The sequence below is a fragment of the Lepisma saccharinum genome, chromosome 2 (assembly GCF_977018435.1).
Source record: "Lepisma saccharinum chromosome 2, izLepSacc3.1, whole genome shotgun sequence".
NCBI classification, from domain to species: Eukaryota; Metazoa; Arthropoda; class Insecta; order Zygentoma; family Lepismatidae; genus Lepisma; species Lepisma saccharinum.
Window position 1 is genome coordinate 180,000,832 of NC_139230.1, and position 25,907 is coordinate 180,026,738.

Sequence of the window (25,907 nt, forward strand, 5' to 3'; positions counted from 1 at the left end):
GTGGCCTACAAAGGCATCTTAATTTTTTCAAAGATTTCTACAGCACCTTAAGCAAAACAACCAAACGTTTAGAGCTAGAGGTTAAACACGCAAGTCCCACCAGATCTTTGAAATTCAGTAGCTCTAGGCAAACGATTAGGAAAAGTATGCAAAATATGCAGCATCAAAGGAGATGATTAATGTCGTGCGGCTGAGAGTGAAAGTTCTCGCATAATTTATACCGCTTTGACGTTGTCGTGTTGTTTCAAGTGAGAATCATTGAAATGTTGACAGTTTTCTTAGAATCCAGTGAAGTTTTTAACCACAAAGTCCACATTGTGCTTGGAATGCTGTGTGTTAAATTATCAATACAGAATTTAATATTATATAATTGTAGAAGGACGTTTTTATCAATGTTATCAGTGTTATAAATAAACATGAAGCCACTTTAAATGTGCAGTCAATACCAATGTTGTCCTTGTCTTTCAACGAAGGGAACGAAAGCTTATATCGTTTGAAGCTATTACAATTTGTTGCAATATTTTCTGTGATGTTCCACACCACTGAACCCGAAAGCAGTATTGTTGTCATGTTAGAGCATATAGGTTTCTCATTTGTTGAGAATGTAGGTTGTAGAGGTGGTTTCTTGAATGAAGCATGTGTGTCCGTTCCACGTTTTCTGAACTGTGCTGCGGAAGCTTTGTGCGATTTGATTGTTTTATTTAGCGTTGCTTTTCTTCCACTTTTAGCTAATCGCGACGATGAGGATGAGTGATGATATGAAACTGATCAAGGGGCACACGATAAAAAGCCAGAGATCCCAGGTTCAAACTAGTGTTGCCCACGAGAAGAGACGGGACGAGACTTTGACGTGTCTCGTCTCGTGGAAATGCTGTCTCGTCCCGTGTCCCGTCTCGAAAATATTCGTTTGTCTCGTCCCGTGTCTCGTCTCGTTTTGTCACGTCTTGTCTCGTGAAATTAATGTAGGATATCATGCCAACAAAAGTTAAAGAGTGGGGAAAATATTATTCCCTAAAGTGGGTTAAACCTTTAAAGCATTTTGTTCACTGTACAGTCAGAGAAAATAAGGTTTGTTAACTACAAGGACATTAATATTTAGTCTAAAATAAAGTTTGACGAGACTTTCATGAGCCGTCTCGTCTCGAATACGAGACGGGACAGTTGGTCAGTCTCGTTCCGTCTCGAATTTTTAAAAGCCTGTCCCGTCTCATGGGCAGCACTATAGTTCGAACGCAAGGTAAGGCATGTTTATATCATTGTGTTTGTCTCTTCATCATCACCGTTACGATCAACCTAGGAATTCGTTAAACGACACCAAATAACTGAGACAGAATGATATAAACAACACACATACGAAGTGGACAAAACACGCTATTTTCCTTAGTAGTATTAAACTAGATTTTTAGGGTGGTTAATCTCTTCCCCTCTCGGCACGCTTAGTGGTCTTTTCGAGATTTTCCCAGTTCCAGTTTATTACCGAAAAAACATGTACACTAATATATCTTGAAATTAAGTCATTCAAGTAGTGTTATTCCCAGGTACGCAAGATTTTTCTACCGCTCATCTTTTGTTTTCGCTCAGTGATTCGTATCTAATCCATTTTAGTATTAGTATTATTTTAACAATAGTAGGTAGGTAAATTGTGGAACCATGCCTATTGTGAGGAATTTACGAGTTTTCTTCTTTTTTCAGGTGCGTAATTGTTCTGTCATTCAGATGTAATGGAAAAAAGCAGTGGTCATGATAGTCAAGGTAAATTTTTATTTTTATTCAATTTTTGTAATTTTCAACTTGTTTCCTAAGGTTATGCAACATCTAGTGAACGACGACCACCGATAACATAGTTGCGAATGCTTTCTTTCACCTTCTGGTCAAGGGGTCCCGAACGCGGGTGGAGACACACTTTACGCTGTAGGTCCAGTTCCTTTCAACCTATTGGAACATAAAGTGCACTTCTTCACATTTTGTTAATTTAATACTTTGTAAATTGTGTACTATTTTCCAAGATTCATTCAGCATTGCCTGTAATCATTTAATATCCGTGGTAAACTCGTATTCAGTTAGTACTTTAGTAACTTATTCTAAACACTGCTACGATAAAATTTCAGTGTTCTTTTGGATGTTATAATAGTTGTTTTATTAAAATTTCAGTAACCGCCAAACGTCTGAAATTCCTTTATTTTCTTCTTTTTCACATTGGTACTTACGTATTCTGCATTGCTAAGGATTGTTGAAGGTGGCATTTCTTTTTTTTCACGACAATTTCAATTTTCATCATATCGAGTAATTATTGTTCGTTCGTTTTTGGGTTGCGTTACACACAATATGGCGGGCAAATCTTGACTAGCGTTGTCGATGATCAGTGGCTGTGCAGTGTTTCCAACCTTCTTAACCGAAAAATACCTGATTTTTTTATTTTTTCCGGGTTCGAAAATCCCACGATAAATAGCCCCACGAACCATGCACGGCAAGGTTGGTTAGCTTAGGTAAGGCAAACATTGTTAAAATTGTTATTTAACATTAGAAAAATTCAAGATAATTCATTTCACAGTTGCAAAACAGCATGGTTGGAAACACTGACCGGTTGTTAAATCATCAAACGCACGCAACATTTGGTTTACGTAGAAGGACATCAAGGGAACACCTTTCGTGCATCGGAGAAACATTAATGTTGAAAAATACATGATTTACCGGCAAAATAAATTAAGCGAGGGGAAAAAACACTTCCGAGACTTTCGTAAAGTATACAGAAACTCATTTCGGTAAGTACTTTCTCCTGTAAAATTGAAGAAATACGTCTGACGGGTATGAAAATTTTACCGTTGTTTTGAAGTGTTTATTAATGTTTCACTGATGTCAGAGCACGTTAAGTGTTTGACTCATAAGTTCACCTCCACAGATTCAGAGTTCGAGTCCAGAGCGGCATGGCCATTCTCTTGCGTATGGTATGGAGTTTCAAAAGTAGATTTTTAAGTCAACTTGCGCACAGCTGGGGTATTAAAGTGGGACCGGAAATACTGATGTATGACTCCACCGGATCACAATAACTCATTTATTCTGTATTGATAATCGTTGTTGTCGGATAGATTTTGAATTTTTCTGCACGAGCACGATGGTCACCATAGATTCGAAAGGATTGTCTTCGAAAAACCTGGTTAAATCATCAGTATGTTTGTGGTTCTTTCCATTCTCTAGATTTTAGCCCTAGCTCGTTTCAATGGTCCAGATTAAGGTAACGGTATAAATATGCAATGCTGTGTCATGATTACTTTGAAAGTAACGAGCTGGAAACCGTGTGCGGTGACTAGTAGCTTCGGTGTAGAGGTGTACCAAGCACCAATGACTCACAAATCTCCTTGTGGTCAACATTCTTTGCTGATAATGTAGTAGGATGTTGCTCCAGTGAGTCACAACGCTGACTCCATAACCATGCGATGGCGATATTGTGAAGGCTCCGATTTACAAAGGATTCATTTTACATTTGAATATTTAATTAATTTGAATCCTCTCTCCTCAAATATTTTTATCCTTTTTTTGGTGAAATGGTAATACTTCGAAAGTCTTCATAACATGTTGCTTTTATACCTTTAAGTAGTCGAAACAGCCGATCTCTGTGGCCCAACAGAGTTGCCAAGCCAGACAAAGGTCTTAGGTTCGAATTCTGAGCAAGGCAGAAGTGTTCCTTTGTGTTTGTTTTAATTTATTTCAACTACTTTGCATGCATTCTCGTTGTTACGAAGAAGTAGAAAAGCAATAAGTAAATAATCAATTATTTTATGAAATGTTACCAGCAATGTTTTGTTTTTGTGCACAATTGCTTTTTCGCATCTATTCTTATAATTTTTGAAATTGAAATTGGCCAGTTTGCTTTCAGTTTAGGTGCTTGTAACGCCAAGTTAATTCAGAACGTCACGATCCAGGTTCAAATCCTACAACGGGGCGATATGATTGATTGAATTAGGTGATTTTACGTCGCTTTTCTGCCACGTTTGGCTAATAGCGACGAACAAGGCGATATGGTTAAACAGTAAACTACAATGAAAGTTCCTTATTGGATGGTTTGCGAATGTTGATCTAGGTACTCTTAAACCTGAGGTTGTGAGTTCAAGTCCCATTCAGGCATAGCTATTTAATCGAATGGGCTTGAAATATATTTATTTATATTTTACCATCTCCATATTCTTATCGACGCTGTTACAGTGGTGGTATATAATAATGCCGTGTACTAATAGTATAGCGTGGTGTGTAATTAAAAAAAAATACTGTGGCATGACATCTTCACACAAGCCGCAGCTTAATTGAAACTCGTTAGCTATGGCGTAACGCACACCAAGATGGTGCAATTAGCTATTAACCTGTCTCGTCATTTTTTTACAAATCTTAATACTACTGTGGCATGACATCAAATGTGAAGCTAGAGAAACGTAGATCGCCTCTTAATTTAGGTTTTTCTAATTTTTCGATTATCACCTGCCCCAGAATAGTTTCATAACCGAGAACCACGATTTTTCGTGAATTAGTTCAGTTGAATAATATTACGTACTGACACAAAAGCTATGAAATTAAGAAATCGAGGGTTTTCCCCTAGTTTGAGTATACTGCTTTGATAGTATTATACGATAGACATTTTCACATGGCTTGGTATGCATTTATATTCACTTGGCCAGGAATGTCGAAAGTTGGATATTGATTTCTTCTTGCTCAGAGCTGTACCCCCAAGGTGGAAGATCAAGACCTTTTAGAACCATAAAGAATTATCATACTGATTATAAGTTGAAAAGATATCCTACTTTCCCCAATTTCCTCAATTCATCAAGGGGGCAGGGGTAAAGGCAGCCGGAGCGTGGTGCTGATCACATCACCTCCAAAATGCCCGAGATCGAGAATATGTGGGGCCCTACCTTCATGGCACGGGGAATTTTGCCTTCTTTTACCCACATAAATGAACATGCAATCGTTTTTACTCAAGTATGAAAAATATGCATACACATTCAGTGTTGATTGATTGATTTGCTTAATTTTACTTCGCTTTTCTGCCACTTTTGGTTAATCGCGAAGATGAGGCTGAGTGATGATATGAAATTTGTGAAGGGGCACTCACAATGAAGATCCATGGCCAGGCCGGGATTCAGACCCAGGACCCCTGGCGTCGTACCGCACCGTGCTCACCACTCGGCCACGGAGGCCGGCACACATCCAGTGTTACCGCCGATGTGGAGCAGGTGTGAGGACGGCGGTAACAGGCAGTAACGGCAACAGAAAATAAATAGTTTGGAGGCATTGGAGGGCGGGACTATTTCTGGAGAATGAGAAAGTCATATTTAATGTACCTCTTAATACCGGACAAAAATGCATATTTGGGCCAAAAGAACATTTCTTCATCTAGTTTTTCTTGTTTGCTGTGAGATAGGGAGTGTACTTGTGGACCAATGTTATAAAACATTTAACCATTCAGAATACCTACACTTCGTGGCGCAACAATCCCAGCGGGTTTTCTTGGGTCATGACTCATGACTGGCCACCGCATCGAGTCCCATAGCTGCTCCTTTTTGGCTTGCGAGACCTAGTGCTTTCAAGTATCTTCCTAATTGTCTACTCAAGTGTCTTTCAACACCGACATTTTGATCGAACCCAAGACCGCTTGTGCTAAAGACGAGAGCGTTAACAATTTCGCTACGTCCGAGCAGCGGCGGCGCCAGGATTAATCATCTAGGGGTGCTCAGGGGGTGCGATGCTGAAAATTAAGAAAACATGAAACACGCATGCAACCTTTCAAAACTGGGGGGGGGGGCAAAGACAGTTAATTTTCCCTTGGTAGATAAAGTTTAGCATAGTGCGGGGGCAAAAAGAGCAAGAGCTGGGGGCAACTGCACCCCTAATCGCCGTCTCTGATTATCGTAAATTACTGACTGAAATGAAATATATATGTGAAGTATATAACTTTAGATTGACATCCATTTTCCAGGTAGCCTGTGCCCCCCTTGCCCATTCCCTGGACGTCCATGATGATATGTATTAAGTCTTATAATCCAACAACGTGGTTGTACAATGTAAGCATTCGGATACACGTTGCAGTCTTATTGAACTATGTAGTGAAAAACAAAATGAAATTATCCTTGCCTTTAAAAACAATTTTTGAACCTTTTCAATGTAACCAATGGAGATACAAAATACATAGTACATTAATATGTACCTTCCGTCTGCCACTTCAGGACAAAACGCGAAGTGCACAGCAACTTCGTCTTCGTTAAAATCCCTTCTGCCGCACTATCCTAATGAACTGTAAAATTCTTCGTGAACATTGGGCCTCTTCCTAACAGTTTTTGAAAAAGCCTGAAATTGTACGTTTACTAGGCATGTTACGTGGAACAAATACGTATTCCTTTGAAAGCAGCTGAAATTTTTGCTTTAGGAAATTATCGAAAACCAAACAGACACTTGAAGAAACAAAAGAAGAAATATTCAAAACAACAATAGTGACGAAATTAAAAAAAAAAAAATAATGCTGATCTTTATAGAGGCTGCCGCCAGTACAGGAAAGTATGTATATCGGAATCTTTTTCAGTGCTTGCCTGTTGCATCAGTACCTAACATTCGACGCTCAATATATTTCAGTTGAACGTAGGGGGTGCTGAAGTGGGTGCGGCCCCTCGCATGTATCTACGAAGTGGGTTTCCCCGGGGGGGGGGGGGTTCTACGACGCCAAGGATTCCGGATTCGGCATGGATGCTCTTTGTGAGAGTCCTCTCATCTTCATCTTCGCGATTAAGCAAAAGCGGCAGAAAGCGAAGAAAAGCATGCCAGATCAATAAATCGAATGTATGTACAGCACATCGAAATAGGATAGTTTTTCCGACATCTGAGAGAACAACCTTTTAGTCAACAGCTTCAACTGTCGACGCAAGGATAAATTGTTTTTTCGAGATGCAAACGAACTTGCCCATCTTTTCTGCGTAGTAGTCGATTTTAGTTCGCAGGGATGACATATGGCAACTTTGATTTAATGAGCGCCTTTTTATTTATATAATTATCTTTACAATGATAATGCCGATTCGACTTTACCTGGTGCTTTTATCTATTCTAACCCTACTTTTCGAGAGATCACCTGTTCTCTCGTCTTCGGGTAAACATTTAAGTTACTGTTTCTATTTCCTGAGCAGAGGGGACCATACACGACCGTGTATCAGTGGCGCAACCACATGTGGGGCATTGCCCCCCCCTTAACCTTGAACGGAAATGAGTTCTAAGAGGGGGGGGGGGCAAACATTGACGGTCAAGTGTATCTGCAGGGGGCAATTACCGCCCACAACTTCAAATGTTATGCAAATGAAAATACTATTCATAAAATTTTCTTGCTCGCTTCGCTCGCGTTCCCTTCTTTTCTTGCTCTTATAAAGTTTAGGACCGTAGTTAGGAGGCGGCGGGAGTCGGCCCTGGGCGCCGAACGATCTAAATAAAAAAAAGTTGTAAAATTGATCGATTGATTTGTGGTTTTAAGTCGACTTTACGCACAGAAAGGCTAATCGGGACTGGACCTACAGTTTAAAGTGGGATCCGAACCATTGTGCCATGTGCCTCCACCAAGTATCGAACTCGGGACCCCTTGATCAAAAGGCGACGATGTTACCATTACACCATCAGGGAGGCACAAAAGTTGTAAAAGAGAGAATGCATTGGCGTCCAGTGAAATTATTTGCGCCCTATTAAATCAATATTGATTTCAGCCTGGAAAAATATTGAATCCAAAAATTTTTTTGCTCGCTTCGACGGCACTATATCATTGTTATCTGTAGTGCATTATAAATACCCAGACAGAGAAATAACACTGCTCTTAATTAATTTTTGTCTTAAATGCATGACCAATTGTTTTGAGGAAAGGGAGCGTGCACATTTGAGAGACAATTTATGTCATTTTTGCTGTTGGTTTATTGTAAGATGGATGAATTGGGTGTGTAATGTATTTAAAAAAAATATATGTTGTATATAATATGTATTAAATAAAATTTGAATACGCACACAATTTAGTGTCCACGTTGCTCCATGTTGCATATGTGTGAAACATATGTGTATATCGTGCTTGAAAGTTATACATCTTAATGTAAAGAAGAATTATATTTGGAATGCATTTATCAAGCATTTTCTGTCTTTCAAAATTAGTTTGTATGCTTGTTTTCCATTATTAATGTGAAATTGAACGTGTTGAAAAAATAATTCAAATAGTTTGTTCGAACACAAATGCTTTAGCACCAACTTCTGCCCCCTTTTTGCATAATTTACGAGGGTAATATCGTCTTTGATACTACTACTACTACTACTACTACTACTACTAATAATAATAATATTAGTTCCGGGTTCGAATCACGTCTTTGGTATGGATGTTTGCGAGTGTCCATTCATCAATTTCATCACTCATCCCCATCAAACCAAACCAAACCAAACCAAACCAAAAGTGGCACAAGAAGCGAAGTAAAATAAAGCAAATCAATAACAATAATAATAATGTCATAATAATATTATTATTATTAACATTATTAGCATTATTATTATTATTGGTACGTTTATCCTGGTAGCCGCGGTGGCTCAGTCGGTAACGCGTCTGACTACAATGCTAAAGTTCCCGGCCGGTTCAAATCCGGGAACTTTTCTAACGTTGGAAGCGGCCCCGGGAAAGTGTGGGGCGTTACCCTTACACCCCCTATACGCCTTCATGGCGTGGTGCTATGCACAGGGGAGCACTTTACTTTTTTTTACGTTTATCCTGATACTTGCCCCCCCCCAAACACAAATTCGTGGTTGCGCTTCTGCCGTGTATATATACAGAATGGGTGGGATTCAACTTACATCAGCCCAAGGATGGTGGAATTTCAATAGTTATAATTTACTGATTACTAATTGTTTATTATTAAGTTTTCAATTATAACCAATAACATTTTCTCTTTCAGCAATTTGGATATAAATATTTGCTTGATATACATTAATATATTAACCATAAAATATTGTTTTTACGTTTATCGTTATTAGAATTAGGCTTTTATTTTTAAAAATCTACCTTTGTGTATGTGCGTGTTTGTGATATTTAAGTACATAACTTTAAAAACTTTTTCAACCAGTGCAGTGCGTTGAACGATTTTGAAATATTTAGTTGATTACACAATTAGTGCAAAATGTTTGCTAAACTGTAGGCAGCGTCGTTAAAGGTCCAGGAATTTTTAATGAATTCAATTCGCGTCCAGGAGAGAAGATCAGCAAGCGTAAATGGGTTCTGGACCATAAAGAATCTTTTTGTTTAAAGTTTTTCAATTCGGTCCAGGAACCTTTTTTCCGGATCAGTTTAAATAGGATCCAAGTTCCGTATTGAAATGAAACAGTACGCGGCTTGGACCGAATTTAAATTGTACGAGAACAAAAAAGGTTACGGTCCTGTTGCGGAACCCAATAGAACCTATTAGAATTTATGTGTTTCTGGACCTTTAACAACCCTGCTGAAAAGAAACTCGAACTCTCAAACAGGATGGATAAAGTCGAATTAAAGTTGCATGCAATTGTCTATTTCCCTGTCGTATTTTACCGGTAATCCATTTTTTTTGCGATCAAATCAGTAAAAATGACAACGAATTTAATAAAAGGGCAAGCAGCTTACATGTTGTCAATCATTGAATCCGAACTTGTTCTCTTCCTGGTTACACACATACCTTTGCGTGCTCACATATCCATTCCAGAAAGGAAGTGTGTGTGTGCTGCCTTTGATTGATAATTTCAGAAAGTAGAGTTAGTTAACGCGTGCATAATGTAGAAATTAAATGAAACGTGCCTTATGCATTGCGGAGCGCGTAAACAGATTGTAAATTGCATTCCTTTTCGCTGTGTTGGATATTAGGCATAATTGCACTCGATCGGTTCATAAAGGTATTGAGAAACACGTGTTTACATCGTCATAAAGCAATGAGCTGTTAATGTGATTTGGAATGTAGTGACTAACATCCGTGAAGTAGCAGCAGCAATGTAAACAAACCGCGAAGAGAAAAGCTAATCAGTGCGGCGAATGGGTACGTTGCGTGTAGCTTCATATTACACTCGGCCTACTCCCGACTCATGTCGGACCTGCTTTTGCCATTGAAGAAGATTGCAGACTTGGCCAGTCATGTATGTAAAGGTATTTTGTTGAATTGCTACTGTTACGTGAGCTTTGTCGTGATATTCTTTTTACCGTGAATAACTGGGATGATTGTGACGATAAGGTAGAAACAGAGCCAGACATGTGTAAGTCATGTGTTTATTCGACCATTTTAACACAGAAAAGATCTCCTTCTGATAGTTATTTTGATGAATTTACAGTTACAAGGACAAATGCAAGGCCGCTGCAGAGGATACAGATTTTATATATATATATTATAATTTCGATTATCATACGTCGCTTTTCTTCCTCTCTGGATTAATAGCGACGATGAAGATGGATGAAATGAAGTGTTACAAAGTAAAATATCGCTAGGAATATTGCTTCATATACTCAGAAATGGTATGAGCTATAACAGTTCCAGTTTTATGGGGAATTGCAGTTTTCATCAAATTTGGCGTCCTTTACAATAGGGATTGGCACAAAATCAGGATAACAGGTATCCGGATAATTCGGATGAACGATACCTGTAGCTCATTTACGTATTTTTGGCACGGCGGAAAATTTTGTGCATTTATACTGAATTTAGTAATTCACAGATCTATTTTTTTAAAGTTATACAGGGTGGCCACAAAGTCCCGTTACCCTTATAATACGCAAACACCATGAACGATAGTTCTTTTGAGTAGTTTTTATTGATAACAGACAATGAATTTACTAAACACCTCTGTGATATAAACCATTAATTATCCAAGGGATCAGTCTGTGCACCATCATTCTCATGGCAAAGGATAATAAGCAGCCAAGTTCTGTGCGACATTTTGCGAAGCTAACGAGTGATAGCCCGTCTCACAGCATCTTTCAGTTCGTCAGTGGTACCGTACGGTTTAAAACGGAATCAAATATATACTTTTATTATACTTTACATAGGCGTAACGGGACTTTGTGGCCACCCTGTACATTTATAGAATATGCGTAGAATCCGTAAACGGATAAAAGGATAAGTTGGATGACATATTTGTTGAGAATCCGTACGGTAGAAATACGAACATGGTAACAAAAAGAATATGCGGAGAATACGTATAAAAGCACACATTTGGATATTTCATAATCCTGATATTAGGATATTTAGTGTAATCCGAATATCTGGATAATCAATTTATCCTGATATCAGAATATCAGATACCCGTATATTTGAAAACCTGATAAAATTTTATCCGGTTTTGGCCATCTCTAGTTAAAACGGTGTCTAACACAGTCAAATTTAAGGCGCCTGCAAAGTTGCCGCTAATTCGTGGTAGCAACTTCAGTGTGATATATGAAAGAACAGAGGCAATGAGTGATCCGTACTTTCTAACCCAGAACCACGTTCAATATCTGAGCATAGACAAAAGTCAAAGTTTGTTTTGATCCGTCCTCATATGCTCAGATCGATTAATCAGGACTACACCTACATTCTGAAGTGGGGTTCAAACTACTGTGTCTCTACCGACCGGGGTTCTTTGAGTTTGTTTTTAAATTCATTTCTTGCACAGAAAGGGTGACCGGGACTGGGCCTAGTTTAAAGAGGGATGCGATCCACTATGGCCCTCCAAAAGGTATATACCCCCGGGATCCCTTGATTACAAAGCGTCACTACGTCATCGGGGAGACTCAATATGATTCATTTTCATTGTCGCGATTAAACCAACACAGAAAATAACTTGACACACAGCGCAGAACGTTGTTTAAATCTATAATGTATCCTTGGTGATATCCATTGTATAATATTATGAAGAAATGCACCCAGTTTGCATTGCAGTTATTGAGGATAAGGGTCGGCATCCGAATTATAGTACGATAGGACACAGAGGGTTTTGCGTTCAAATCTTCGTGTGGGATGGGACACACATCGTGCTGCTTATCGAGTGGTGATAGGAACTGTGGTGGTTCCTTTTTTTGCGAATTTTATTAATTCATTATTCATTTTGAGATAAACCTAGAGTTAGAAATATGACGTAACTAAAATGTAAATACAGCGAAACAGTATTTGTTTTACTTTTACTACCTCTATATTAACCAGAACTATGGTGAATGAGTGATACGAGAACAATATTTTTTGTAAGATTCCCACGAATTTGCGTTGGTTTGAAACTTTTCTCGAGTGCAAATGCTGAAATTGGACCTGTTCCAAAAAAATGGAAGGGGGGTATTTTTTCCACTGCTTACAGGATTAATATAGTGAACTGTTTATTCTCTATTTTAAATAAAATAATGATGTAAACATAGACGGGGCAAAGCACAATTATTGGAAGGAGAGAAATTTTCATGGTGTTTAACGTAGGAATTATTCGTATCAAAATGCATGCCATTAGATGTAGGTAGTTTCGATCTTTCTGAAATATGTATTTTTTTTGCCTGCGCTACCATTTTCTAGAAATATAGTAATTTTCTTGATTATTATTTTCTTCCGTACTAGTGGATTGAGGGTGCGCCCCTCCACCACTCCTGTCACTACCAAATCTAGCCTATGGATGTAAACACGGGATAATGTGGTCGATGCTGGTAGTGATAATTTCCACTGCTTATGCACAGTTTTATGTGCACTTTTCAGTCATTAGATCAAAGCAAGAAGCATGATTGCTTGCGTTTCTTTCTGATTGTTTTAAAACAACAGGCATCGTGCTTCCAGGAAGCTCGCGCCATTTTACTTTGGTGTGAAATATCGATGCTTATTTTGCACTTATTTCTAACGATGCTTATTTTGCCTAATGAATATATCCTCTGTGTTTTGTACGGTGACATGAAGTCACATGGCTAGGTGTGGAGGTTTATTTGATTTAATTTTTCTTATTTAGCGTCGCTTATGTTTCACGTTTGGCTAATCGCGACGACGAGGATTGGTGATGACTGGACCTATGATTTTTAGGTTCTAAAAAGTGTGATTTTATGTTCCTAAAATACGCTCTAAAATCTTAAAATAGGTTCAGAAAATATTAAATTAGACAAAAAAATCACGAAGTAGGATCCAAAAAACTTAAAATAGTTCAAAATTCCTGATAAATACTGATTAGATACAGTTGTTGAAAACAAATTTCAAAGAAACCGTAGGAAATTTTAATAGGTATATCAATCAAATTTTCAAAATTATCCACAATTTATTGTATACTTGGGCTGTTAGCTTAAAGTTACTTGCTGATGTGAAAAATGAATTGGCAATTGACAGAGCATATTTGAAACAAGTAAGTCATTGATTTTTCGTCACCAAACAGAACAAATGCTATGTGATATAAAAATCCTGTAAAATCTTAAAAATATATAAATACCTTAAAGAAAGGTTTGATTTAGGCGCAAAAACCACAATAGGTTATAACAAGCAAAATAGGTTATTTTAGGCACTATAAAACTTCATCAGTTGTTGCGTTTTTTAATGAAATGCTGGCATAGCTCGTTATTTCTTATTTACCTGCAAAGGAAAACATAGGTTAAGAATCTAAAATCTGATGTCTAGTGATGACATGGTGAAGAGACACTCTCAAAGAACACTCATGCCCAAGCCGGGATTCGAATCCGTAACCCCTGGCGTCATATCGCTGTGCTAACCACTCCGCCTCGGACGTTCGGCGTGTGGAGGTTTAGCCCCACACATTTTCGATCTCCTCCATAGTAGTGTTGTGATCAGCACCACTCTCTGGCCTCCTTTACCTCCCACGTACCTATTGAATAGACCACAGCAGTCCATAAACTTAATAATTATACTCGCACAGGCAAGAAACCACGATGCTTTGAAGCAAGAAGGGAGCAGGTATTGAGTATTGCTTTGGGCTAGTAAAATTGTGCAGAAATAACTAAATAGTTCCAAACTATTTTTTTTATTTCAAATAATTTAATTCTAATATAAATTTTGTTGAGAGAGCACACGCAGAAGCATGTTCGTAACTTGGAACTTAACCTTGGGGGGGGGGGGGGCAGAATCAAAAACTTTTGTATCGAATAAATATAGCGTCCAAGACTATTTTGCTAAATAACTGTTAAATTTGCGAAATCATAACAATTACTTCTTATTGCATTGTCCCTCAGGTCCCAGGAGGTACAATTAACTTGTAAACTTGAGAATTTTGAGGGGACAAGTGCCCTTCTTGCCCCTGCCAAGTTACGCCTATGCATAGAAATATACTACTCGTTGAATGTCAAATGTTCATGCTTTCTTCAAAGACAAATAAAAGTGCGAGTCGATCGTCCTCCAGCAATGGTAGACATGAAATTTTAGCTGTACAATTATGGACACACTTTTTATTGAAGTAGGACTTTTAATAGTAAAAGTTGTGACAACTGGTCGACGTATAACACACAAATAAGCGAGTGTGCCTTGAATGAGGACGATTACCTGACGGTTGACCCGCTTTCCTCTGAGCCAAAGAGCTACGCACGCACTCAGTCACTTGCACGTCAGCCGAATACTAGAATGGGCATCTGGTTCCCATCTGCTCTTTTTGCCGCAGCCATGTAACATAACAAAGTTGCCAGCAGCCAACGTACGGTTCGACTGCCTACTGTTCCTCAGTTGGTGGGAGACAGCGTGGGGTGAGGAGCGGGATCGGTACGAGATAGTGGTGTGTACGTTAGTGCTGCTTGTCTGTTATGGAGTGCCACAGGATTTGTGCCAGGTTTATATGATTTTACATGCGTGTGTTGGCTTACGATGTGCAGTGTGACGGATGATAGTCATGACGATAGCCTCGATATAGCATGGGAAACTGCCGATAACTTGCAAAATGCAAAACGAGATGCTTTGAAGGAATTTTCCAGCGGTAACGATGGCTTGTCCCCTTCCGGTAAGTGTTGACTTGAATTGGAAGCTTCGTCTTTTTGAATTTTTAACATGTAGGTAGGTGTTAATCGTCGGTTTTGTGTGTAAAATTATTATAAATATGACCATGCACACGCAGCTACAGTATAATATTTGTAACTTGAAAAGAAGAGACCGTGTTAAGTCAGTACTGCAACGTTAATGCCCTCTGTTATGGTGTAATTTTTGTATCAGTGTGTGCTAACAAAGTGATAATTCGTGGAACAGTAAACACACTTGTATTTGCAAACTTTGTACCAGTGGTTAATAGCCATCATAAATGGTCCACAGTGTCGGTTGTGAATGGTTTTGGCCAAAGGGCAACTCCCCTGTTCTCGATGTTCAAGGCACGGCATTCTTGAGCGGTTACTAGCGACATCTGTAAATGGCGTCACGGGTAGACAACTCGTTTGGCCTTGGCATTGCCGTGAAGAGTTTGCTTTTGCCAGCTTGTTTATAGTGGTTTACTCAACAAAGAAATGCGTGTTGTTGACCGGAATGGTCGGTAAATTATAATCGCATTCGTATAAACAGTACCACACCGAGACGTAACGAGAATTTTGTTAAATTCCAGAGCTTATTTCGACATGCCTTCATTAGACAGGGAGTGCATTGGGATGCACTGACCTTCTTGGAGGGGGGAGGCTGCTAAATACCATGTAACTGACCGTGCAGCTTGTTAAAAATTATGAAATCCTGACGTTTTGGATGGATGTGAAAAGTACTCAAGAGCTCTGAGAGTTTCTAAGGGAATTTATTTTGCCTAAAATTAATTTAGAATACAACAGCAAAACCAAATGAGTTTTCAGAACACGTATGAACAACATTCATCTAACGCTTTAGAATTTGCGGTGGTTGTACCAGGCCTGCTACTGTTAATCCTTGTTAATAGAAGTCGATACTAGATAAGAGACGGCTTCTAAGCATTAAGATGACAGCATGCAGATAAGTTAATACTGCCGCAGGTGGGCTTTGGCCCCCCTTTCAGCTGCTCCCCATTCCATCTAGAAATACAACTGTTTTGATAGAATCACCACAGATCTGTGGTAGCACAGGTCACGGTTTATTTGCAATAGGTATACATTTAGAAGGCAGAATGGAAGAGGGGATGAGATAGTGCTAATCCTAAACTACTTTTGGGAATCAGCCAAACTGCGCCAAGAAGAGGGTGGGGCGCAGAGGCTTGGTAGAAATATTTTCTGGAGGGGCAGTCACATGTAGTATACATCTAAATACCATACAAAGATTAATATTTGGACTAAAATAGTATTTGTATGTCTATTTTTTTTTTGTTTGCGTGGTGGAGGGATTTATTAATTGGGTGATGTTCTCCCCTCTGCCCAGTCACTGGCGCCGTCACTTGATGCACAACCAAATATATAGTTTTCATATTGGTGGGGGAAACCCTCGCGCACATTAGCATTATTCCACCTTGGTCGTCCCTCAATCTCTACATGGAAGGTTCAGGGTTCAAGTCCTGGTCTTGGTATTGTTTCTTCGCGAGTGTCCCTTCGATCACTTTCATCAAATCAACATTCATGCTTATGGTCGCGATTAGGCAAAGTGGCAGATAAACGACGTAAAATAAGTCGAAACACTAGCATTATTTATTCTATAATGGGTAAATAATTGAAGCATAAATTAACCGGTTCTATACTGAATATATATTTCCGCCAAACTTATTGGAAGGCAAGAATTATATTGTAATCATGCTACTTTGAATGACAGTGGCAATGTAGATTTATGTAAGATTTACTACTACTTATAACGTAACATTCATAAAATATCACCAGGAACTTTACTTTTCGTCAACGGGTCTAACAACTTTTTTTTATATTTAATAAATATTCAATTCTTTATCTATTTGACATAAATTTCCTTGCCAGGGCAGTTTTTATGTACAAATTTTGCCGACATTAAGTATACGTAAGCTGTAGTTACGTGCTGTTATATCACATCACTATTCTTATACAGTCCTTTTACCTATTCGTGTAATTAAAATTCAATATTAATTAATTTTAATATTTTAATTAATATTTTTTAAATTAATTTAATATAATAATTATTTTTGTTTGAACATTATTATTATTTTCAGACACTTGGTTCGGACCCCCCCCCCCCCAAAAAAAAATATTTCTAGATACGTGCCTGCGCTCCGTGTATTTGCCAGACACCAGACGATAACTCAATTCGTGGCTTCAAAATCTTGACCCAGCTTTCTCGACTTGAATTGCTGTAACACAGTGACGGTGAATGTGGAAGTGGTTCTGCTGACAAATGATTTATTTCAGTTGCAAGTAAAGCATGATATTCAATGGTAAATAGAAAGGCGAAATTAATGGTCTCTGGGTTTGAATTTGCGGTACCGTCATGGACACTTCTGCGTTGTAACAGTCCCACTGAAAGTTAGAGATTATTACAACCCAGAAAATGAGATTATTACAACCCAAAAGTGTCCGTGACTGTGCAACCAAAACTTAGCATTCTAAACGGGCCATGGAGTACATGATCGTGAAATGAGGAAAACGAAACTTAAAATGTACCACATTAAACGCTTTTAATAAATTCTATCTGAAAATTTGCCTCCGAAATATGGGTCGCCTCCAGATTATAAAATTTCCGAATCCGGCTTTATAACTTTCCGAATTTGGGATATTTTCGGCCATTCTTAATACACCAAGCTAAGTTTGTGATCGTTCACATTGCAGGAAACATATTAAGGTATGCACTCGTAGACATGAACGATATCTTACAAAGTTCAACTCGAACGACGAGGGAGGTGTTCTTCATTGTCGCTGACAAACACCAAAAGATAGGCATAAGTGCTTACCTGCTGCTCTTGCCAACAGACTGAGTGACATTACTTATCCGATAATATAATGTATAATGATATTATGTATAAATATGCATAACATATAAACATGGGACCATGTTTGAATGCAGTTTCTTACTAAACAAATAACATTTGTTGTTGTCGGGCGTTCGCCAACTACGTTCTGTTAAATAAAAGTAGTGCTATACCCAGTGAATTGCGCATTGTCATAAAATCACTTACGGTACGAGGTAGAGCTCCACACTTTCTTGATCTCTGTCTGAGTAGAGCGGATGTGATTAAACGTCCCAGTCTCCATGGTCCAGTGCTTACCGACCCACGCTATCGTCAACAAACCCGGCCTGGGCATGAGCACCAATGGTGGCAGAGTAGGTGCTGAAGAAGTGAGCATTGCTAATATGACATTAGGAACCTCTAAACTCTTAACTAACACTGCAAGTGAAATGGTAAAAAGCCAAAATTTCCGGTTTTTTTAAAGTCTGCTTTTTATCGGAAAAAACCCGGCTTTTTTGCAACTAATCAAATGTGAATCTGATTCTTTGCATATGCCATAAAACACACTTTAGTGCATCAATCGATATGATGGAATTTGTTTTCTGTGTGACTGCGTGGTTCTTCAACTCCACTTCCCACTGAGTGATTTGTAGTTTTTAAGTCAACTTTGTGCACAGATAGGGTAATTTGAACTGGACCTACATTTTAAAGTGGGATCCGAACTACTATGTGCCTCCACCGGGTTCAGTGAGTGATGTATAAGCAAACTTGTTCCATTACTTTCTTTAACGTTTAAATATTTTTAAATAAATGTTCACCTATTTCGGAGTTCTCCGGCACATTTTTGGCAGCTACAAGCACCTAAGAGTCCGAATCCTAATACATAATTTAATGTAGCTCGTTTGTAGCTATCTGTGATGAGTAATGTACAGTAAAAATGGGATGGTAACGCAGACGCCGTTAACTTGTATTCATACATCATGCAGTTGCCTCTCCGATGGCGCAGTGGTAGCGTCGTCGCCTTGTAATCAGGGATCCCGGGTTCGATACCCGGTGGAGGCACATAGTAGTTCGGATCCCACTTTAAAATGTAGGTCCAGTCCGATTAGCCTTACTGTGCATAAAGTGCACTTAAAACACCAAATCAAACTTACATCATGGTGGTGTAGTGGTTAGCACAGCGCGCTAAAACGCCAGTGGTCCCGGTTTGGGATCATGGGCTGGGCGTTATTTGTAAGTGTCCTTTCATCAGTTTCATTCCTCATCCCCATCTTCGCGATTAGCCAAAAGTGAAAGAAAAACTAAACAAGATAAACAAAATCAATCAATCATACATCGTGGAGAAACGAAACTAAAATATTTACATGCCTACCTGCCAAATGGAAAAGGTCGAAACATGTTCAAAATTGAAATAAGATATGGCAATGAAACTAGTTGAAATATGAAATTGAGGAAGGGACACTTAACAAAGAACACCCATACCCAGGCAGAGATTCGAACCCGGAACGCCTTGCGTGGTATCGCAGTGTGCTTACCATTCCGCCACCAAGGTTTACTAGATTTCTTGCTTGAGTTTTAAGTCCACTTTATGCACAGAGAATCAAAACGGGACCTACAGTTTAAAGTGGGATCCGAACCACTATGTAATGTGCCTCCACCGGATATCGAACCCTGCATCCTTTGATTAAGGAGAAGACGGTACAACTATACCATTGAGGAGGCACTGTCTTTGGTTTAGGTGAAATGTTGAGGCTGAATTGGAAATCACCCAACTTAACATGACATGCTCTCAAACTTCTCGATAAAGAAGGGGGGTGTAAGGGGTGACCTTCCACGTAGTACACCCAAATGTCAACCTCACATCTACGTCAGTACACCCTGGACTGAAGACTAACGAGGCTCTGGCGACTGGCCCCATGGCCAGTATAATTTTGTTTGTATTGTCCTGTTCTTTTGTCTGTATGTGTGCTGAGTGCCCCTTTACAGCCTCAGCTTTTAACAGAAGTCAGAACATTTTAAGATTTTTAGTTACGCAACGTTAGAGTTGTTATTTGTAATGATAAGGGGCTGGCCCCCGTATAATGTGACGGGAGCAAAATAGCCTAAGTGCTGACGCTCCCAAAATTTTAAATTCAAATTCGATAAAGAAGGAACAAAACATAAATACACGGTAATGCATGGATCCTAGTTTGCACGAAGTCACGTGTTCGTAGCATTTCATCTCCATCGCCGCCGCAGATAGTAGATCCGCGACTGGTCTAATGACGGGGAGTAACAATGGAAAACATGTAAATGGTAAATTTATTGTATTATGCGCAGTAGCACGCTATACTATTTGGCCCCAGCTTTAAAAAATGTCATACGACGTAAAGATTGTAAAATATAGTACTGATTACTTTTTTTAAAAAATGCCAAAAACCACCTCTTAGTGAATTTCTTATCACGTCACCGATCAATCCAGCCAGTTGTTGGTAGCACTGCAGATCAGACCGGAGACCGGAGTGGGCCAAATAAAAGAGAGCACTGTTCTGGCAAGTCTGTGGCAGGCGTGGTTGCAAGATTTCCCCCGCAACGCTTGCTGTCTTGCCCTCCTAGTCATCGCCTATCATGTATCGCCAGAAGAATGCACGCACATTCCTACCCTTTGGGAGCTGGTTTTCCCATGACGAGATGCGTCACACTTCCTCTTAATGGTGTTGGGAGTCTATGATTGGAGTAATGTAGATGCGTCTTCCCGTCATGTCTATGTCATTACTCCATACCAGGGTTAAGGCATACAGGGCGCCATGGCGCCTGAATTTTTGAAGTTCAGTGAAAAAATTACGAGTTCCTTTAAGAAAATTTCCATTACCCCCTTTTTTTTAATGATCAGTACAGTACATGTTGTTTGTGTGTTTTCTGTATCATTAAATCATGCCACTATATATTTTTTTTCACTGTTGCTAGTCATTTTTTGAAATCTACAGCCATATGTTAGAGTTGGCCATGTATTAGAATGTATTGTATAGTTATTCGTACTGTTTCCGATACAGTTAATGTATATAGAGTTCTTTAGGAAGGCCACTCTGGCGCAAGAATTAATAACTTTTAATCCAATCTTGTATTAATAAATTAGTTGTTTTAATGCCACATTTCAAAATGTGTCGCTTTATCTTAGTTGTATTTATGGTTGCTTTGCTTGTATTTGAAAAGGAAATGATGGGTCCTGAGAGAGAAAAAAAGTGCTTGCTCCTGAATTATTTTTAGTTTTGTCTATCCTCCTCTATACCCTTTGTGAACCAGAGCTCACTCTGTTGAAGAAACTGAAAGTCCGAGGTGATTGCTGCTTCATAAAAGCGTTTACGATGACACATCGAAGATTTTCACGCACGACTTTGAACGAAAGCAGAAAAATAAAAATTGTTTCAGCCCCTGGTAAGGAAAGCAACGTGAAAAAATATCGCTCAATCGACATCGTTTTGGGTACGATGCTACGAGATAAGAATGGCAATACTGCAGTGAAAGGTAAATGGAACTATTTATTTTATCCCCGTAAAAGGATTTCGAAAGTATCGGTAATTAAAATGCCTGTCTACCGCTCCCTTGATTTTGCATTGAGGCCATTCCTCTGGGGCGACCTTGTGGTTTATGACCGTGGTGTTATGTTCTACTTGCGGGAGGTAACGAACCAAAAGATTTGATGAAACCTGAAGATTGCTATGGGCATACGATAGAACCTAATTTTTAAGAACCTGGAAGTGGATAACTATGTTACACCTTTGTTACACGGTGGACACATGAAACGAAAAAAATTCCATGCGAGATCATTTCATAAATTGTGTAGCATCAATAACTGAAGGATTAGACAAACTTTGAAGCAAGGGCGCCCACAGAATTTCTTCTCAAAGGGGCAGAGTAAAACTTCACATCTTGCCCTTCAGCAATAGGAAATTATATTTTAAATTTTATTATTGTTAGTATTTTGCAAGTTATAGAATTGAAAGTTCTTTGACGTTGACGAAATTCAGACTTGAGCCCACTATTTAAAGAAACTGGATTCGACTTATTTCCTTTCCATAAACATTTCTGGTTAAAACGTTCTCACTAATTTGTTGGACATGGCAGTTATTGCTGTAACTTAGGGCCTGTGAATCACAGGAAACCATATGGTTTGTAATAAAATATCGATACAATTTCATTCGATTTACATAAAATTGTTACACATATCTCAGGGGGCAAGTGCCCCCTTGCGGGTGCCCTTGCTTGGAAGTGGTTCTCTATTCTTGTTTTTCTTAGTTCGTTGCAGTGCAGTTCAAAAAGTATTAATTTTTGCCAATGTCACGCCGGTTGTTCATAAATCATAACATAATCCTCACAGGCTGAATGGTTAGCACTTTTTTTTTTTTTTTTTTTTTTTTTTTTTTTTTTTTTTTTTTTTTTTTAGGACTGGTTCCGGGTTCGATCCCCAGTGGGAACACCAAAATTTTAATGATCGCTCAGCGTCGCGAGAACAATTGAGAAACAACTTGAAAATAATTAGTGGCGGACTTCGATCTAAAAAAAAAAAACTACGTAAAACGGCGATGGGACTTGATGTTATTAACCATATACCATACTCAGTGTAAAATCAGCTTGGCAGACCTTGGCCATCAAACGCGGGATGCGTCACGGAGTATAGTGGTAGTTTTGGTGTAATTCATAACGCATGGTCAGCCACGACGATGAGGGGTGATAATATTAAAGCGGCTGGGATTACAGTAAAGATGTACATCCTCGTATCTTAAAAGGAGTTTGAACCCATCAACCCTGGTTATGAAGCACGCTGACCCAACCCATGAGATCTGAGATTTCAGATAACATATACCATGTGAACGTTGACGTTGTTTCTGGACATATGAAGCAATGTATGTGTGGCCTAAATCTCATTTACCACAGTGCTTGCTTCCCCAGTCCTTGACTTCGTAAATTTCCTGTAATTTTAAGATGTGGCTGGCTTAGGTTATTCCGTGCATATATACACCGTAACACCTTTGGCATTCAAAATACAAACACGCAGAACTGTGTCAAATTCCTGCACACAGATTGCCCAACTAGGACCACTCTTTTTATATTTGGCAACTTGAGTAGTACGTACTTTATAAATTTTTGCATGGCTCCCTACATCTTGGTTCACGTGACCTGTCTCGTTGCAACTTTCGATTAGAAAGTGGAAGGCCCGTTTTAGATGGAAGCATTTCCTTTCGTATTTTTGCTAACAGAAGTGTTACGTAAGTGCCACCAAAAATCTCTGTCTTCATGATACACTGATTTACACGGAAGTATTTCCTTTAGCATGTATGCATCAAGCGTATATTTGATTGATTTTGTTTATTTTACCTCGCCTTTCTACTTGATTTCGTTTAATTAACGTCGCTTTTATACCACTTTTAATTAACTGCCACGACGAGAAGGAATGTTTTAGATGGAATTGATGAAACTACAATCACAAACGCACATAAATGGGGTCCAACACAAGGCGCACAGAATATTATTATCTGTGGGTCCAGACAGTATGGTGGAAGTGTGTATTTAATAGATTGACTTGTACCTAATTATTCATAAGAAGTGTGTCTTCCTCTCGGCTGAATAGTTATTGGCGTTCTAAAAAATTGTAATACATTATTCATATCGCATACGATCACCAGTAAATCTGCATTTGTGACGCTGAGCTCGCTTATGATTAGCTATGCTACTTAGCCGCTAAGAAAATCAGAACCGATTCTATCTGTGAAAGTTGCCATCAGAATGCTCTTAAGATCTTTTCACTTTACCCTGTAGCATTTTGAGCGTAGCAGAAATGAAAAAATAAATCCACGGAATGTGATTCCGTCCAAAGCGGGCTTAATGTAAGTAAACTTTTCTCACCTTGTCACAGTGTCTGCTTTATAAACTTGGACTCTGTGTAGTTTTACTTAAATATTCGGATAACGCATTATCCTTGACCTGGTGGTAATTAGCAGCAACTTTTTGTACTGTATGTTAATGAAACAGCTTTGGTTTGCAAGTTCTTGGCTCATACATATCCGGTGCTGAATAGTGGAATATGTGGGCAAACCGGATATACATCGTACCTTGATTAACTTCACCTTCAGATTGCAGTGCATTCCTTGTAATAAAAGCTATGCAATATGGTTGGGATAGGAAGTATGAGAAAGAATAAAGTGCATTATATATGTCAACATACCTCTAGTTAATTATCTGCAAAACCTTGTATGCACCCATGTATTTTTCATGCACCCATGCATTTTTCAGTCTTATAGGTTGACTTCCAGTGATCTGCATGCATGTTGTTTTACATCACTTCTGTCTCTTGGGAAAGAAAGCAGTAATCACTTTGACCACATACAAAAAAAAATATATAATAGTTTATAATTTGACCATCATTCAATTGTACGATTGTTAGTGAAGATAACTACTGACATTATATTTATCGTGCCATTTGTTGCAGAGAAAGAACAAAATGCGTGAAAAGCCTATCACATAATTATGCAAGAGCATGGCATCTTGTTCGATTTGAGCGTGCATGTTTGAAGACAATGATGCGCATTTTGTCGCATAAGGTATTTGGTACACTCCTGTTCACATAAAGTGGCCCACACTATAGGGGTGAACAGTTGACGTATGTGCCACTTTATCTGAACAGGAGTGTACATGTAGATTCTACCTGCACACAGTTTAATTTCGTGATCTCACAGCATGTAGGTACTATTGCCAATTCTGCTTCTCGTGCAGCGTAGGTAAAGTCTGAAACTTATTTTTAGATACTGACAATTGCCCTCTGCATCAAGATACATTTTTTAGGTCTACTGGGCAAGGATCTAGGGATAGAATCCTACACAGAGCATGGAGTACATTTTGGAACAATGTAGCAAGTAAAATAAACTGCGTTCTCATTCTCGAACCATGATCCGGTGGAGGCACATAGTGGTTCGGATCGCACATTAACCTATAGGTCCAGTCCCATTTAGCCTATCTGTACGAACCATGATCCTCCGAAGAATGGAGCACCGCAGTTCCACAAAATCGTAGAACTGAAGTCCAAATGTGATACACACTTGCTGCCACCAGCAAACCTATAAAATCCTTACGTGACCTAGAAGTAACTTTCATCGTACTTGTGAAGGTAACTAATTGCCTGTTTTGTAACGGCTGAGTGCTTTCGCGTATTAGTAAACTGTTCACACACAAATTGGAGTACGCAGCAACTGATTGACTTCATATATAAACCTTGGTTTCTTTTTCTGTGCTGAATTATTTTACGGTCGTTCATTTGTGCAGTTTGTCCTCCCGCAACGTTGAAGATGAAAATTGAATGCAAGTAGAACGGATGGAAGTCTTCAATGTATGACTGGGGAATTGAATCACGAGTCATGAAACATGGTATGAAATGCTCGGCTGCAAGCCGACCTTTTGATCCAAGGGACCCCTCTTGCATGGAAACTTTACAAAGATGACCTACTATTTGCAATTCACAGCTCGTATAAACACACACCGTACTTTTTATTTGGCAAATGTCTTTGATTATAACTTCGTAGATATTCTGTATAGCAAAGAAGAGCATGAATGCTTTGTCACTGAAACTAGTAAACTGATTTATTCCCAGTGCCTCCAGAGTGCACTATTGAAGTTTGTTCTTATGCTACGAATTCTGTTTTCTTCACAAAATGTCCCCCCCCCCCCTTACCCCAGTACTTTTTTTTGTAATGTGATTTTATTTTACTTCGCTGTTCAGCCACTTTTGGCTAATTACGAAGATGATGAATAGTGATATGATGAAATGGGCAAAAAGACAATCGGAAACATACACTAGCCCAACAGAGGATTATACTATCTGTGAGTCAGGTGCTATACCCTGCAACATTGGAGTAAGTGAGGTCATTTCAGTATTCCTCGTCACACACGTGTAGATGCTTGCTCTGCAGTGAATACATTGTAATAACATGAACTACAAAATATTGTGGCAGTGAGTAGTAGTTTAATCAGCTTCCCTGAGTTTGAATCCCGAGTGAAGCATATTGTGTTTTACACTGTATCACCCATTCAATTTTCACTGTTGATGTAACAGCAAGTATAAAAAAAGGTAAAGCTAACCTCTGCGCATTGCAACATTCCGTGAAGGC

At 38.9% G+C, this 25,907-nt stretch overlaps 1 protein-coding gene across 4 annotated transcripts in view; it reads left to right on the forward strand.

Moving 5' to 3' along the window:
- Nucleotides 1-25,907, forward strand: part of Magi (membrane associated guanylate kinase, WW and PDZ domain containing protein magi) — a 180,583-nt gene that overhangs the window by 40,667 nt on the left and 114,009 nt on the right. The window contains exon 1 of one of the 4 annotated variants that reach the window (XM_083117763.1): nt 14,564-14,928. The exons of the other annotated variants lie outside the window; for them this stretch is intronic. Coding sequence (XP_082973889.1) covers nt 14,796-14,928 — 133 coding nt within the window. The 5' untranslated portion in view covers nt 14,564-14,795. Of the gene's footprint in view, nt 1-14,563; nt 14,929-25,907 lie in introns of those variants that run through there. 4 annotated transcript variants of the gene reach the window in all.